General features: G+C 37.3%; 4 protein-coding genes and 1 non-coding gene across 8 annotated transcripts in view; all 5 read left to right on the forward strand.

Moving 5' to 3' along the window:
• Window positions 1-595: 595 nt before the first annotated feature.
• On the forward strand, window positions 596-7,340 carry cd83 (CD83 molecule). Its single transcript, XM_088410482.1, has 5 exons — window positions 596-1,114; window positions 1,196-1,320; window positions 2,553-2,784; window positions 3,582-3,700; window positions 4,095-7,340. The coding sequence occupies exons 1-5, from the start codon at window positions 1,075-1,077 to the stop codon at window positions 4,167-4,169; spliced, it is 591 nt and encodes a 196-aa protein (XP_088266608.1). The 5' UTR covers window positions 596-1,074; the 3' UTR covers window positions 4,170-7,340.
• Window positions 7,341-10,429: 3,089 nt separating this feature from the next.
• Window positions 10,430-10,511, forward strand: trnas-aga (transfer RNA serine (anticodon AGA)). Its single transcript has one exon. It is a non-coding gene; the product is annotated as a tRNA-Ser (tRNA).
• cfap418 (cilia and flagella associated protein 418) lies at window positions 10,502-12,860 on the forward strand. 2 transcript variants are annotated; one of them, XM_088410480.1, is made up of 6 exons: window positions 10,502-11,240; window positions 11,388-11,481; window positions 11,704-11,765; window positions 11,810-11,902; window positions 11,974-12,069; window positions 12,349-12,860. In XM_088410480.1, exons 1-6 carry the CDS (start codon window positions 11,110-11,112, stop codon window positions 12,506-12,508), a joined length of 636 nt encoding a protein of 211 aa, XP_088266606.1. In that variant the 5' UTR covers window positions 10,502-11,109; the 3' UTR covers window positions 12,509-12,860. The 2 variants fall into 2 exon arrangements, with proteins under 2 accessions (XP_088266606.1, XP_088266607.1); XM_088410481.1 differs by having other exon boundaries at window positions 10,815-11,240; window positions 11,837-11,902.
• A 313-nt stretch (window positions 12,861-13,173) lies between these two features.
• wdr73 (WD repeat domain 73) overlaps window positions 13,174-17,528 on the forward strand; it is a 29,902-nt gene continuing 25,547 nt past the window's right edge. For all 3 annotated transcript variants that reach the window (XM_088410239.1, XM_088410240.1, XM_088410238.1), the window contains exons 1-6: window positions 13,174-13,245; window positions 13,661-13,728; window positions 16,574-16,662; window positions 16,985-17,073; window positions 17,155-17,222; window positions 17,306-17,467. In XM_088410239.1, the coding sequence (XP_088266365.1) occupies window positions 13,193-13,245; window positions 13,661-13,728; window positions 16,574-16,662; window positions 16,985-17,073; window positions 17,155-17,222; window positions 17,306-17,467 (529 nt within the window). In that variant the 5' untranslated portion in view covers window positions 13,174-13,192. The remainder of the gene's footprint in view (window positions 13,246-13,660; window positions 13,729-16,573; window positions 16,663-16,984; window positions 17,074-17,154; window positions 17,223-17,305; window positions 17,468-17,528) is intronic.
• Window positions 13,722-15,614, forward strand: pdcd7 (programmed cell death 7). The gene has a single exon (XM_088410236.1). The coding sequence runs from the start codon at window positions 13,778-13,780 to the stop codon at window positions 15,083-15,085; it is 1,308 nt and encodes a 435-aa protein (XP_088266362.1). The 5' UTR covers window positions 13,722-13,777; the 3' UTR covers window positions 15,086-15,614.

A 17,528-nucleotide genomic window follows, 5' to 3' on the forward strand; every position in this document is an offset into this window, starting at 1 on the left:
TGTGAGCATATGATGTAACATACTGTATAATGTTAGTTATTTTAGTTATCATTGTTTAGTAAGTGTTCTTTGCTGTCCTTTGCAGAGACCACACACAAACAAATACAGACATAAGCGTTAGTAAACCCAGATAAACAAATAGGAAAGTGTATACCAACAAATAAGAATATATTCACACGCCACAATACCAAATAAAAAGTGGCATGAGGGTGTGCATCGTCTTTATGTTCTGGCCAGACAACCTGGTGAGATGGAGGATCCTGTGAATCAGTGCTAAAATACAGTCCTCTCAAGGAGGTCACAAGTTTGGGCGTTATTCCGACACCTCCATTACAATAACGAACATGAGAAGTGCCACCCTCCATGTAATATCATTTAATAACTAGACCTATGATTAACATACTGTTGATCATAAAGAACAATTCCTTTTTAATGAAAACTGGTCTAAAACTTAGACACTGTCCCTTTAAAACAGCCCACTCAACAAAGGTCAACGTTCATCTTATCAAGTGATTTAACGGAGTAGTCGACAGTTAGTCACGCCTAACAGGAAAAAGGAAGTCAGGCTTTGTTTATCTGTAAAAGTGGAACTGGTTCCAATTTGAAATTCGAGACGTTTTTCTACGTGTAGTACAAGCCAAACGTTTCACTTGCGTCCTTTTGGCGAAGCTGTAGTGCTTTTTGACGAAAATGATCGAAATTGCGTTTTAGACATGGTCTACCCTAAAGGAGATGAGTCTGTTGGTTTTGAGTGTTTACTCCCATGGGTTCATAAATTCAGGTCAAAACAAACATGTCTCCCAACATAATTCAGTGAATGGCGAACGTGCTGAGATAAGTGCAGCACCGCATATCTCCAGCACAGATCATACTGGCCTGGATTGTTGAAGTAAAAATGTGTTTAGTTTGTATTTTTTTTTTTTGGTCGACTGTTAAAACAACACTCGACTATTTCGCATTCCACCCCCGCGTTTCGCTTGCCACTAGCCACGCCCAAAAAAAAAAAAAAAACTCTAAATACCACCGCTCCTTTTCGACTCGAGTATAAGTATAAAGTACAACTTGCTGTCAACAATGTCCACCGTCTCTATGACCTTCCTCCTACTGTCACTCTGTAAGTATTTTAGAAAACACGGCATCAATCGATTGCGTATATTCGTCTAACTTTCTTTCTCTTTTTTTTTTTTTTTGCAAGATGGTGGCTGGGTAAGAAGTGAGGACGTGCATATTGTTCAAGCCGTTTTGGGTTCTAATTGTACGTTACCATGCCCAGCTCGACTCAAACCAGGAGTGCAGTACTTGTTTGTGAGCTGGCACAAGGTAAAGGCTCGAATATTGTCCGACTATTTCGCAATTGTCTCTTTTGCCTGTTTAAAGTTTCACTTTCGTTTTCCCTGTTCGTGAGTGCGCATTTTCGTCAAGGTTTTTGTATAGTGGACTTTGACATTTTAGAACTATTTTCATCGTATTCACCTACTGATACATTTCAATAACATCAAACATATGCATTATAATTGTTCCTAAATGATTATTCATGCAGTTTTTTTGTCCTATGTCGAACAGCGTTTCATACGTGCTTCATGAAGTTACGAAACAATACTTAAAGGGGAAGTCAACCCCTAAATATTCACAATGTGTTTTATGCACCCCCACTAGGCTAAACATAAAATTCGAATGAATATTGCCTTTGTGGAAAAAGGCAATATTCATTAGAACTAGAACTAGAATTATACCTAGTTGGTAGCAACACAAAAAAATGTCTTTTGGATTGAAGGAGTGAAAAACATGCAGAAATAATTAGGACATTCAAAAGTGAAAGTAACAAAAAAAATGATTTTATTGATATTATTAAAAGTACACAGTCCAAGACCATATTTCGCGAAAAAATGATTTTCCCTTAAAATTCCTGAAATGTGTAAGATTTCAACAACAAAAAAAGGATTTTACTGAAATTATTAAAAGTACATAGAGTCCAAGTCCATATTTCGCGAAAAAATTATGTTCCCTTAAAATCCCTTAACTGTGTAAGATTTCAACCGTTTTTCATTATGGACAGCAGGAGGTGCTGCATTACCATTTTCCGTGGTTATAACAAACATGGCAGCCTCCAGAGAAGTGCCACCCCCATTGTAATATCATTTAATGATAATAAGACCTACGATTATATTTAAAACATACTGTTGGTTGTTTAGAACACATTTATTTGCAATTCTTTTAAATGTATAATCATTTATTACTTTTTAATGAAAAACAGACTAAATCTTACACATTGTCCCTTTAAAATTGATGAATTTTATGACAACCTAAATCATAAAAAAGACTCAACATTTTACAAAGTAAAATAAGTAAACAATACATTTTAATTGACAGATTTTAGCGGGAAATGGTGAAATTCATCCAACAAACATTAAAGTACTATTTGATAATGTACATTTTCTATTGGCTTTTTTATTTTTTTTGTCTGACCATTTTATATATAACTCTTAACAAAAAAGCGAATCACACCTCTTTCCTCAGCTATTAACTAAATGGTGTTGATTTGACGGATGCAGTTGTACAGTGATTCGGCGGAGCCACGACGGCGAGGCCTGGTGACGCGCGACCTGCCCGACGGGCTGGCCACGCGCTACAAAGGCCAGAAGCGGGAGGTGGTACTCGAGTACGTCACAAATGACGTCATGCTGCCCAATTTGACATGCAGCGACGATGGCTTGTACTCTTGTCGCCTCTACGCACCCGTCGGCGAGCGGAACCTTGATGAAAAGGTTCTCCTCAAGATGTTGGGTATGAATCGCCGGAAACATTCTTCTATTGCGCTTCCATTTACGTTTACCGAACTTGGGGGGTGTCGAGTTGAGTTTAACTCATTGCCATGGACGAGAATGCTCGTCTTTTAAAATAGTAATAACAATAATTAACAATATAATTCTGGTCAAATGCGTTTTTTTATGGAGAAGAGCTGACACCCTTGACAAATGCTTACTCAATATAAGACAATTGAGCACTGTAGTGCTAATTGTGACCATTGGATGACAGTGTGTCGACACATATAACACAGATATTAACTTCATCAATTCTAACTGAATGGAAGTCGATCTTTCATATGGCAGCACCCATATTTTCATAGACACACTGTAGCACACAATATTCTGTTGGCCTTGAAAGGTCAGTGAAAATGCTTAATACACCAACGCGCTAGAGGTTTCCTTTTCCGATAACGCTTGGCACTGAAAGAGTTAAAAATTCCAGTTTTAAATGTACAGTCAAAATGCAACTGAAAGTGGTACCCAAAAGCAAAATAAGTCAAACTCCAAACTCCAAAAGCCACAACAGGAAAAACCCAGACAGAATGTGACACCAAAAGCAGGCAAGCTTTAACATATTACAAATCGCACTTTAATATAAGAGCGTCATTTTATTTCTTTACCACTAATTGAATGTGAAGAAACTAAAATTACAAAAACATTAAAAATGAAACGCTCGACTCACCAAAACGCGTCTCCCACTTTTTTCAATACAAAATCCATTCCATTTTCTCGGGTTTAATTTAATATCAAACTTGATTTTGTTTCTATAAACAGGCTGCCAAACTACCAAAGATATCAACATACCAAATGGACTCATAAAAATTGATTTGAAAATCATCATTATTGCTTCTTCTTTTATGATACTGGCAGTTTTCGCCTCCCTGGCGATTCATGTAAGTAACACACACGGTGAATGGAAATTAGACAGAATGTGCTGCTGCTCTAGTTGTGTTAAAATTGCTGTTGTCTTAAAAGTTAATTGTATCTGCTGATTTCTGTTAGCCCATCTATGGTATTTCACATTATAAAACATAAGTGAGCTTAAAGTTAGCAAACGTCTGCCTGGAAAAAAAGTGACAGGTTTATTAAGTGTTTTACTCATTAAATATACAATGTGTTAAAATGCATTTGATTTGGGGATTTATATATGTTCTATATATTTTATAAAAATATATAACTTGACATTTGCTATAATGTGTGTGTGTGTGTGTGTTTTGAGTGTGATACTGTGTTTTTAATCATGACATTTCAAAGCAAAGTAAACAACATGTGTTTCTATCCCCACAGTGTAAATCACGAAAGCTCTCACGAGACCAAAAGAAATCTTGGGCAAAACTCACTGAATCTCTGGACAAGATTTGAGAATCTGCTCTTGGATCTCCATTTTGTGTCCCTTCTAAACAAGGGATACTAGTACAGTGATCCCTTTTTACTTTGTGCTTCGATTCTTGAGCCCTCAGCCTTTCGCAGATTTTAAGCTATACTGTAATGCGGTGACACCCTGTGAGGGTTTCTTGCTTGCCAGACAGACAAGGTAACTATAAATGCACTTGTTACGGATGTGGAACTACTGCAGTACACATTTGTAAGTAAGTCTTAAATGATTAAACCTTATACACTGTACAGTAAGTGACCAGTTCCCCCTTTCCTTTGAAGTTTCGCGCAGCTGCGATCATAAAAGCAGCGGCCTAGATGTTGAATTAGTCAAATCTGTACATGATCAAACATAACACTGGAGTGTACACTTGGAATACCATTTTGTTTTGGAAGAGATTTCCAAAAGTATGGTGAACGTCATCTTTGCTCCTCTCTGCCTGTTTACAACATGTGCTGGGATGCGTTCAATGAGTTACACGGCACGGCAACTGTGGAGTTGCAATCTACTCCCGCCCCAACTCCCGCTTTTACACCCACAGGGACGTGGCGTGTTAGTCATCAAACGCACCCACAGCAAAGGCACGCGCATTGTCGAGGCACAATGGAGCAGACGTTCAGCAGACCATTGGAAATCTCTTTCCTCGATTTCTTTGAAAAGAAAATGTTTTTTCAAGTGTAAACTCTCCATTGTTATCATCTACTTTTTGTATTGTGTATTTTAGTGCTTAATTCAAACTTGAATTGGTTAACCATGGGTCCGAAGATTGCTAGTGATGTTAAAGAGAGAAGAAGGTGATTAGTATGGAAACAAAGCTGGAGATAATCAAGAAATACGAAAAAGCCTAAATGAGCCTTGCCTAGGCTACCCTCACTAGGGAATATGGGAATAACAAGCATGTCACGCCACTTTGAAGGTAAATAAATCCTTTGTATAGTTTTTTTATTATGTTATTTATTGTATACATGTATTTTATATATAAATACCACCTACTATTCTATTTTGATACCAAATTTTAATACGTATATACAGTTATTATGTGCTAATCAACAAAAGTTTGGATTGCTCGCCATTGGGCGAATTTGCGTTACAATCCCAACCGCGGAACGGATTAATCTCGTAAACCGGGGGCCCACTGTATAAGGTTTAATCATTTAAGATTTGAATAAACGTGTACTGCAGTAATATTTGTCTTAGATAATATGTATAGAAGAAAGACTTTAAGCATTATTTTTTTAAATGTATTTATTTTTTTTTAATTTGAAAAGCGGGGGCGCTACTTTGCAGGTTTCACTCTTCGTGGAGGGGGATTCCGGTCCCCATTCGTCGTGAAAAACGAGAACTCACTGTACAATGCAACACAAAAGAAATAAGAAAGTCAATCATAGAATAAAATGCACTGAGGATGCACATTCAGTGCAGAGGAAATAACCAAAATAGGAATGAACCTAATTTAAATACAGCTTGTTAGAGGAAAATAATAAAAATATAGCAAGAACAATAAAAGAAGACATGGATAAAGTAAAATTCCCCAAATATTTAGGAAGACAAAGTAATGCGTGTTTATCGGTATGTGTTTTTTAAACCGAAAAAAAGTGACAATGTTTGGGGGAAAAACAAGGTAGCGACTATTGACTATACCTTTCAAAGAAATATAGCCCCATGAAAAACAGGAATTGGCTAAATCTACACAAAATGTTAAAAAAAAGAAAAAATAAAATATAAAAAAATGGAAAAATCTACGTTGTTCCAATTATCGTATAATAGATGCCATTTGAAATGCAAAAGAATAATAATAAAGTTGCAACATGCCTTTCCTTCAAAATACAGAACTCGACTACACAAAAAAAGTTCATTAAAAAAGGGAAGGGAAAAAAAAATTGCAAAATGATCATAAGCTTGCAACATGCCTTCTTACCAAAATATGGAGCATGTTAAAAAGAAAAAAACTTGTAAAAATGTTAAGTATTGAAATGCAAAACTATCATAAACTTGCAAATAGGCGTGGGACGATATCAGATTATGACAGTACAATAACTTTGAGCAAAAATATCGCAATATCACGGTATTGAAATTACAGTTCACAAAACATAATTTCAACATCTTTTTGGGTGAGTTGCCATTTTTCTACATCATGAAAACTGTTGTACTTTTAACAAAATATTTACCACAGCATTGTTAAAATAACAAACATTGCTACATTGTGGATGAAATCATACGCCACAAATTCATGTTTGTTTTGAGTTTAGAATATATCGCTTTTGCGCCTAGTAATGTCAGCGATCGCTAGCGAAACACCGCTTTAGACGGCTAGCGGTGGCCGATGTTCATGTTGAAAAACACCAGACGGCGTTTGGAACGAAGGGCGCTTTTTATTTTTGACGCCGACTAGCGTTGCTGATGCTGAAGGATAACGTTAATGGTCCAAATGGCGCCGGGCGTTTTCTCAAAATAAACATTGGTCGCTGCCGGGCTTCTAGAACGGCGTTTCAACGCTGTCTCCGATCCCACTCGGGCGTAAAAAGCGGTGTAAAAAACGCATTCTAAAGGCGTACGATGTAGCTCGAAACAAAGGCGAATTAGCGTCGTATGATCTCATTCGCTTGCCATAGGATAAGAGAGCGCGAGTGACATAGTCACGAGGAAATAGTCAACGTAAAGTGACAGAATTCACATTTTCCACTTCTGATATTGCCAATCCGGCTATCGTCCCATGAAACATGCCTTATCTGCAAAATGCAGAGCTCGCCTCAATCCACAAAAAAGGATGAATCTGCGTTGTAAAAATTAACGTATAATTAACACATTGAAAGGAAAAATGATAATAAACTTGTAACATGCTTTTCTGCAAAATATGGAGTTCAGCTCCATCCTCACAATTCTTTTTAAATGAGAAAAAAAACAAAAAAACTGAAAAATATGCGTTGTAAAAATGTACTATAATTTACATTTATTGAAATACTAGATTATAATAAACTTCTAACATGTCCTTTCTGCAAAATGCAGAGCTCGCCTCCATTCACAAAAGAATTAAAAAAAGAAAAAAATCAGGTTTTTTAACATTAGTGTATAATCGGAATATATTGAAATACAAAATGCTTATAACTTCAAACGTGCCTTTCCCATGAAAAACTGGGCTTGGCTTAATCCGCACAAAATATATAAAAAAAAAAAATATATATATATATATATATATATATATATATATATGTATATATATATATATATATATGTATATATATATATATATATATGTATATATATATATATATATATATATGTATATATATATATATATATGTGTAAATTATGTTATATTTTACAATGCAGATTTATTTTAACATTTTTGTGCAGACAGAGATGAGCTTCATATTTTGCAGAAAAGAAGTGTTGCAATTTTCTTTTTTTTATGAATTTGCATTTTAATTGGTATTGATTATACTTTACACACACACACACACACACATATATATATATATATATATATATATATATATATATATATGTATATATATATATATATATATATATATATATATATATATATATATATATATATATATGTATGTGTGTGTGTGTGTGTGTGTGTGTGTGTGTGTGTGTGTGTGTAAAGTATAATCAATACCAATTAAAATGCAAAATCATAAAAAAACAATAAAATTGCAACACTTCTTTTCTGCAAATTATGAAGCTCATCTCTGTCTGCACAAAAATGTTAAAATAAATCTGCATTGTAAAATATAACGTATAATTTACACCTATTGAGATGCAAAATTGTAATAAAATTGCAATGTGCCTTTTCTGCAAAATCCATCCACACGCAAAAATGTTGAAAAAAAATGTTGAAAAATCAGCATCGTTAAAATTAGAACACAAAAGTGTTATAAAAAACATGTTCAAAATGGAAAAATCTGCACTTATGTCTTTTTCATGAAATATAAGGCTTGGCCCCATCTGCACAAATGTAAAAAAAAAATGTAAAAAAAAATAAAATAAAGAAAAAAGGCAAAAAAAAAAATCTGAATAATAAAAATTTATGTTTTTATTCGTATGCTCTTCGTGTTGATGAACTCGGGTATCTGGGAGGATAATCGAATGGCGGTGCACGTCAGCGAGTTTGTCAGGCGGGAGTGGCGCGATAAAGTTCAAAAGAATGTTGGGAAAAAATAGAATAATCCCACCTAACAGAAATCGTTTCAAGCAGGAAGAGTGAACAGGAAATATATGATCTTCATGTTAACATCTCGTTCGTTCAAATGAACTTGTATTGGTTGCAATTGATGGCGTTCATATTGACTACCAGCAAATCAAAAAAAAAAAAATCCATAGGCTACATACCACTTTCCAGCCTAAATTAACCATAAATATGAAACGTATTGTGATTTTATGTATTGATTTTATGTTTGTCTGATGTCCCCAACTTCTTTGACCAAAAGTCGAGACAGGTGTCAGATCATCGCTGCGTTAATGTACACGTAAATGCTTATCCATCTGTGCTCGTGCATCGCCGATGGCTAGCAAGAGAGTCCAGCGTGTACCAAACTTCAAATAGATTGGGGATTTTTCACGGTCGTTTTAATTTTGTTTTGACATTTGGTTTTCAAATTTTGGTTTTAATGATTGTGTTGCAATAACTGTTAATTTTGACATAAATAATTGTAAATGTAGTGATTATACGTTTGCTCCAATATAGAAATGCTTGCAAAGAAGAAATGTTTTGCGGTGAGGATGATTATCGTGACTATAAATTTGCTACAGAATATAATTGCTTGCAATTAAGAAATGCTGTGCTGTGAGAATGAGTGCACTGCTTGTAGAGAGAAAAAAATTTTTTTTCACTGTTTTGTCTCAAGTTAGGAGGAAGGCCGCTCAAGCTTTCCTGTTGGAGTGCTCCTGCAGCTGTGATTTTCAAAATATATTACAGACAAAATATTTTGCATAATATCTTGCTACGCATAATATTTTATCATACATGTATTAGTTTTCACCATGCTCACACATAGGACAAGTGCACTAGGTTCTGGCCCCTTTGAGGGCCGGAACCTTCATGTAGTTAGGGACCTCTATCAAATAAAAAGAGAGGGGTCGGAGAGGCTGGCAGAGCGCTCTAGAATTGACCTTGGCCAGTTCCTCTTCGCTCCCCTCATGCTTGAGCTGGAAAAAGTTTGCCTTTTCTCCTTTTATGTGTACAGTTTCTTACAAATGTCTTAACGAATGAACCTGACAGTGTGTTATTTTTAGATAAATACTTTTAAGGGTTTTTTGGGGGGGAGGGGAAGTGGGGGTTATTGATGGGCTAAAATCATTAAATATTGTGCGGTTACAAAACAAATTTTACCTACCTTCCTTCTGTTCAGGAATTCCAAAATATGCATTTAAATGCTTTTGAAATTAAACTAAACCTCTTTTGTTTTTGGTGAAATTGTACTTCATAGAAGTAAATATAATTTCGGCAGTGTTTTTCCTTATACATAATTTGTGTATTTAAAACCTCTTTACAATTAGAGTGGCTTTCCACAACTGACTTTTTTTATGATGATGCTACCTTCATAGATGACAAATAATATCATGACGTTAAAGCCTAAATTTCCCCAGTGCTGTACACAGTTTTAACTGAATACTTAAATGAATGTAGCGCAAGTCATTTTGCCTGATTTAAAATGAGAAATGACGAAATTTGAGACGATTTGAATGTAGTGGGTAATCATGATGCTACATAGATGACATGACGTTAAAGCCAAAATTTCCCCAGTACTGTACAAACTGTTTTAACTGAATACTTAAATGAATGTAGCGCAAGTCATTTTGCCTGATTTAAAATGAGAAATGACGAAATTTGAGACATTTGAATGTCGTGGGTAATCATGATGCTACATAGATGACAAATATTATCATGAGGTTAAAGCCTAAATTTCCCCAGTACTGTACACATTGTTTTAACTGAATACTTAAATGAATGGAACAGAAGTCATTTTGCCTGATTTAAAATGAGAAATTTCGAAATTAGAGACGATTTGGATGTAGTAGGTAATCTACCTATTCCGGTTTTTCCACATTTGACTATGACGTATTTGATGATTTAATCGAAAATTATCATTACATTTCTGCGTTATCTGACAACCGCAAATGTATTTGTGAATTTCCTCTCTAAATGAACTTTGGTCACTCAAAATGTTACACAAAAGTTTATCGAAGGCGTACGCAGATCCGGAATAAGAATTTACATTGCTCTCAGATTTTCACAGCAGTTGTCGTGGCCGAGTGGTTAAGGCGATGGACTAGAAATCCATTGGGGTCTCCCCGCGCAGGTTCGAATCCTGCCGACAACGAATATCCTTTTGAACGATTTGTCTCTTGTCTTATATATTTGCGTATACTCGTTTCCAAGTGATTCCATGTTTATTTGGTTTGTTTATTAATATATTTTTATATAAAACAATTGCCATCTACTGGATTGGCTGTACTTGTCACTTTCAAAACAAACTTGAGCGATGATTTAATGTAGTATTTAATGTAGCAAAAAGCCACTAAACTATCTATTGATTAATTAAGAACTACAGTTTATTTCAAATTGTATCCTAGCCTCCCTTTTTGTTGTTGACCCGCATTGAGGCGATTCAAGTGTCATTTGTAAACTGGTACGATCGCACTTCCTTTTGTAGTTTCAAAATAAATTAATTATTGAATGTAATATAATATGCATTGCACATAAAAACAACATGCAAGACTTCTGAAGTATTAACATTACTAAAAATTCATAATAATACAGTTGTTTTAAATTTATTTTTCCAAGGTAAGTAAGAGAATATAGGTGTTTTTTTAGTTCGAAGGACCATTTAAGCAGGTCCGCCTTTTACTCACGTTGCTTAGCAACATCAAATGTTGTCGTAATGGCGACCTAGTTAGCGTCTAAAACACCCAGCCATCATGGAAGACGACCTGGACGATCTGTTGGATGAGGTGGAACATAAATTTTGTCGCAACGTTTCCGTTAGCTCGGCGAATTCCAAAAGGGAAGGGAAATCCGGTAAAGAGGGCACCGAGCTCCGGAATGTCGGGTAAACATTGCTAACGTGGCTAAAGCTAATAGGAAAATGACATTTCATTGGCGTACTGACGCCTATAATCAACATTGTATATTTATTTGGATTCCATTTTTTTTTTAGTAGCAGTAGTTTGTAACGAATATGTATTCTGCCTACCAGATGTGGACAGAAGATAAGTAACATCGCCGAGGATATTGACGCTCTCCTGGAAGAATTACAGGAGGAAGACCACAGTGGTACGTCTCAGGATAAGGTGATTACTTTAAAACGTTTCAATAAGATATCCTAGCAGCTACCACATCCCAACTCAACACCTGAGTGCAAAAAGGCTTTTTCTATCAATGTCGAAAGTTATTTCTAAAAAGATCATTCATTTTCAACGACCCCTTGCAAATGCAGTTACAAACACACAATAACAATTATTGATGGATGTTAGTTCACCTGGTTTTACTTATTTTTGCATGTTTCATTTCAGACTGCACAGTTTACCAAAAGACATCGGGACGACCAGATTCATTCTCAACATGGAGGGAGAAAGTGCGCCAAATGAGCTAACCCAAATATTCAGGAACCGCTCTCAGTTTAATGTCTGCTCTCCCTCCATGCAGGTGCTGTCCGGTTTACCTCGGTGGGAGCGCCATTGTAAAAGGAGTGGGAACGGCTGCATCCAAAAGGTGCCAAAGTCAGATTTATCAGATTGAAAACATATTGGTATGACCAATTACCAATAGGCATGTGCTTGTAGGTCATGTAACCAGCTGAGGTGCACAAACTGTGACTTCCGGGTTGTGACGTTTGACGACTGCGAGTGGGACTCCTCATGCGATTACCTGTTCCTCAGGTGAAAATAGGCCACAGTTTTCAAAAGCAAATTCAATTCCCCCCCAAAATGTTTGGAATTAGAATAGTAATTGTATTTACTTTTTTTTATATTTTACTCGCGAGCCTGCAACCCTCGAGAGGATAAGCGGCTCTAGAAAATGGATGAATGTTTTTAAACTTTTATTTAGCTACAGTATTTATTAAACTTGTATGTAAAACTTTTCAAGTGAATCAATATTTGAGTTTTTTTATGAAAATTTTCAAACTACATACTGTGATTGTATTTATGTTTACGCAGGAATAACATGCCTGACCATGGGAAGTTGAAGGCCAAGCTGAGGAAGAGGCGAGGAATGCAGGCATACGCTTGCCAGTGCAGCTGGTTCACTGCATTGGAGGCCACTGACGTGTTAATGGAGCCGCAGCTCAGATGGGTGTGCGCAAGACACCTGGACTAAACCATCATCTTGGACTACACACACAAAAAAAAAATGGACACATCTTTCTGCCGCCATGTGTCGGCATATGAACAGCAAAAATCACAACATTTTTTGTATTTGTAATAATAATGTCTATATTTTTGCCTTTGACTTTTTGGGAGTTTTGTTTCAACTCTACAACAAACGCCAGCTTTACACGTTAACGAACCAAACTATTATGAGACGCTGCTTAACTAACATTGTAATATAAAGTATCACCAACTTCTAAACACTTGGACCAGTCTAACAAGTAGACATCCCTAATTGTGTTGTTTTTCCGACCCGATCAGCTGAATTTCAATAAAAATAATAAAATAATCACTTATCTCCACCTTTTTTTTGTCCTTGGATATTTTTATTGATCCCACAGGAATCTCAGGGAAGTTTTGTTGAAAAGGTTGGGATTCAGACGTGTATAGACTTTGTCAAAAAAAAAAAAAATAATAAATAAAATTGGAAATCGATAAATTAATAAAAACACCTTACGTGAAATAAGAAAATACCTTTGGGGAAAATGAAGTAACATTTTCAGCTATTCGCAAGATGAGCGTAAGTGTTTACGGACGTGACTACCCGTTCATACTCCAGGCCAGTTGATGGCGCTTTAACCTAGGAGGCAAACCGGAAATGACAGTGACTACAAAGATAAACGCTAGGCAAACGATGGACGATTCTGACAATATTATAGACGAGTGGTTTATTGAATCATTGAAAACGTAAGTCACCGACGTTTTGCTTTTAATTTTCAGGTAAGAGCTAACTCTTTGTTTGGCCACCAAAAACGAGTACAGCAAGGAAATACGAACAAATTGGCGTGATAATGTTAACACGAGGTCATTGTGGCTTCTGCACATTAAACTCCGCTCGCAATTGTTCTAAATTTGCCTTATACTGTATCGACTTATAAAAACCATTTCTTGTGTTATATATCTTACAAGCCCATCACTGCGTTTACCTAACCTCCCCAATTTCGGTGCTATTTGCTTTATTTAATGGCCTAAGTTTCCTCAATATCTTTTCAAAGTAACGTCATTTGAGATTTCTCATATTCTTACCGCAATGAATAAATTGATGACGTCGTGAGTAATATTTCTTATAGAAGCTGTAAAATCATTATCCTGTGTCGTTCAGGTACAGAGACCTTCATGTGTATCAGCTGGAGTTTCCCACCCGAGTCATTGAGTGGACATCAGGGAAAAGTGAGTAAATCCATTTGCTAAAACCTTTTCGCTTGTTGTAAGAAAAAAAATGGACTGGACATACGACCGGGGTGCACCTAGGAGTCACCTAAATCCTGGAATTTACCCAACTGGCGGAAGTATACCGAGCAGCTACGGCTATGAAATATCCTCCAATCCTCCTCCTCCTCCTCCTGGATTCCCTTTTGCTTTCCCACCACCACAACCTCCTCCTTTGGGTTACTTCCCCAACGTTCCACCTCCACTTCCAGCATATTCACCGGTGGTCCAGAATTATAACTGGGCTCCACCAAATAGTGACTTCCAGACATTGAGTGAACATTTCCCTGAGCCTCCTCCTGATGAAATCACTCTCCAGAGGAAGCAGGATGAACAATGGTTAAGCAAGTTTTTACAAAGGAGATCTGGCGAGACTAAAAAACATGCTCCGAAGCGACAGTCAGGATCTTCTCAAAACTTTGGGGCCATTTTATGCGATGCCGCTGGTCTCGTTTCCCGGTTGTCAGAGCTCTGCAAAACTCTCACAGACAATGTAAATGAGGATGACACCGCCTGGGCTGCTTCTTATGGAGATGCCCTACATTTAAAACAGGACCTCCAGGTTAAACTGTCAACTCTGGCGGACGGGTTTGAAGCGACAAAGCGGCATGTGGCAAAGGTGCGAGGACGACGGTTGAAAAGTAAACAAAAAGCGGAGATGTTTCAAGCTGAGCAGGAGGCGCGTCGGGCCGAGAAAGAGAGCGCTGTGGACAAGTGGCGTTTGCGCCAAATCCACCAGGCGGAGGAGGAGAAGAAAGAACGTGAGCTAAAGGTAGCCGCAGACTCGGTTCTGTGCGAGGTACGCAAGAAGCAAAGCGACATCAAGCGCATGCAGGACATCCTGCGCTCATTGGAGAAGCTGCGGCGCCTGCGCAAGGAAGCCGCCGCCCGCAGGGGGGTGAGCGCCGGTGAGGGCGAGGATGCGGTGTTCCAGCAGCAACTGGACGGGCTGCGGCGCATCATCAAGGCCAGGACGCTCATCTACACGACGGAGGAGAAGGCGCTAACGGTGATGCTGGACAGCGTGCAGGAGGAAGAGCGACGGGCGCTCAGGAAGGACAGGGAGAGGCGACAGAAACAGAAAATAGACGCCATGTTGTTCGGCGAGGGGACGCCCACCGTCGCCGCCCTGCAGCCGTTTGCCGAGTACTACGCCCAAGCGGAGTCCTCGTTGCACGCTTTGCTTCACGTGCGGAGACAGTGGGATGCCTTCCTGGTGCCGGACGATCATTGCGAGGGCACAACCATCCCGCCGGGATGGGTCCTGCCCCCGCAGCCGTCCGACTCAGCCTGGGCTCTCGCTCTGGTGAACTCCTAACAACCATTTCATGTGATTTGTATTTTCTCTGCCTTTTTGTAACTTTATTACAGAAGGTTACCGCAAGGGAAATATCCAACAATTATTTTAATAATGGATAGACTAGTACCAATACTAGATATCGGTATTAGGCTCATGTCAGCCTTATTTTAAGATATTGGTACTCTTCAAGAATGCAGATACCAGTTACCGAATACTTAAACCCCCAACATTTGACAAAGTCTTAAATGTGAGTAATTGGATGTTACACTTGTAGTTTGTAGACAATTATTGTCTCTTGAACCAGCGTGTGCATCTTTCTTCTTTGTTCAGAATTTGGTCATTGTGTTAATTGAAAATTTATCGTAATTACTATTAATACACTATATTTGAACCTTTGGGGAGATTATTCTGGAACATTTTCTGAAAACTTCATCAAATTTCTTCTTAAAGATAACGATTCTCTAAATTTGACTGTACAATGTTACAGAATCATTTCTGGAAGTGTTTATATATAATTTTTTTAACATTAAAATGCTCTGGAACATTTTGTACTCATTTTTTCCTGTTTTACGTTTTTATTTTTGCTAGATTCCATTTTTTTTTTTAAGTTCATGTACTGTGATTTGGTGGCGACAAATCAAGAGCACATTTAAAGGTGAGCCAAAAATTTGATTCGAGTATATCAATAATATAAAATAAATAGTATAATAAATGATAAAATGACAAGTAAAAAATAATTGTATAATAACTGATTAATTACTCAAAGTACTAACTGGTGACTAACTTAAATCTAGCAATTGCTGAACTATCATTTAATATCTAGATAAAACATCAAATGTTTATAAGATAACATTTAGTAAATTCAGATTATACCAGGCCCAGGAAATGGTTAACAGCACAACAGAATCACCATGAGTTCTGTTGATATAAAAAGTCATCAGACCGATGTTGAAAAGCAAGAATTTTTTTTTGCTAATTTCGTATCACAATGTAACATATTCTTCACCATTTAACAAACTATTTGAAAAAAAAAATCAAAATCTATTTTCCAATAACCCAAATAGATAGCCACGAGCAATGTAGTAGAATTAATTTACTGTTTCTTCTCAACATTAATACTCACGTAAAAATAAAAATTATGTTGCATCAAAACTCCACTGCGAGTACTGTTTTATTTTTCTTGTACCCCCCCCCCAAAAAAAATAAAATAAAATAAAATAAAATAAAAACACTTTCCCAGGAGACCCCCCCAAAATGCTATTACATCATTGACCAAAATTCTCAACTCCTTGGGTTGGTCAATATTTTTTAAAAATAGACAAATGGATTTAGATTTGTTGAAAAAAAAAATCGAACTGTCGTTGGAGGTTTAGGCCTGATAACAAAAATCTGTTTACTGCAGTGCCATTTTCGGCCACATGACAGTGCTATTAAGCTTTGAAGGTATGACAAGCGCCGCCGACATGATGCAAATTTAACAGCAGTACCTTTTTTGTTTGTTTTCAGCCATCTGTGTGGCCGGTTTCAACAAGTCCACAAAAAATGAAATTTTGGAGCTCTGTTTGCCTCAAAAACTGTTTGCAGAAGAAAAGAAGGTAAATAAAATTAGCAATAATGCAGCCCTTGTGGCGTGGTTGGAGTTTTACAATTAAAAAAAATTGGAGTGCGTGTTTGTTCATGTTTGTGGGTGCACGCATGTTCATTTACATGTGTGTGTTTTTTTTTCTACGCATTTCTGTGCGTCTTGTTTGTTGTTGTGTGGGTGTTCATATACATTTACGTATTTTCAGCGTGTATTTATTTGTGATTGCTTATGTGTGATGTTTATGATTATCCGTGTTTGTTAATTTTGTGTAGTACGTATGAAATTGTTCATTCCTGTTTGTGTGAGTGTATTCATGATGATGATGTATTCAGGGTCTCTGTGCCGAACGGGATTTTAAAGTGCTCCACGGTGGATTTTCTCCAGGTCCTGTCAGCGTCCTCAAACATGTCCCGGGAACAAGGTGAGCAGGAAGTGCCTAAATCAACATTTCGTCTCTTGACCTTCCAAATGTAACTATTGTTCTCTTGTTTTATTTTGAAAGGTTGATCGTAACCAACGATGGGCTGACCTCAGACCTGCAAGTCTGGAACCTTGGGGGCGATGACAGCGGTGTGTAAACTATGATGTCATCCAAACTATTCAAAAGTTATTGTGAATTTGCCTTTAGCTCACGCCGGTTTTGTGGGCGCTAGATGTCATCACAAAGGTGGCAAGCGTCCAGGGTTCGAAGGAAAGCACAAATGGCGCGAAGATGGCAGCCCGGCTCTCGTCACAGCCGGAGGTTGTTCACGGATGTCGGGTCTGTGACATCAGGCTGACGCAATTGACCACACAACAGACGCTCTACCAGCTTGGTAAATATTTACAAGGCTGTCCGATCGATCCCATAGATCGAGTTATTTGTTTTTTTTAGAT

Source organism: Hippichthys cyanospilos, chromosome 3, assembly GCF_059441005.1.
Source record: "Hippichthys cyanospilos isolate Australia breed blue-spotted pipefish chromosome 3, RoL_Hcya_1.0, whole genome shotgun sequence".
Lineage (NCBI taxonomy): Eukaryota > Metazoa > Chordata > Actinopteri > Syngnathiformes > Syngnathidae > Hippichthys > Hippichthys cyanospilos.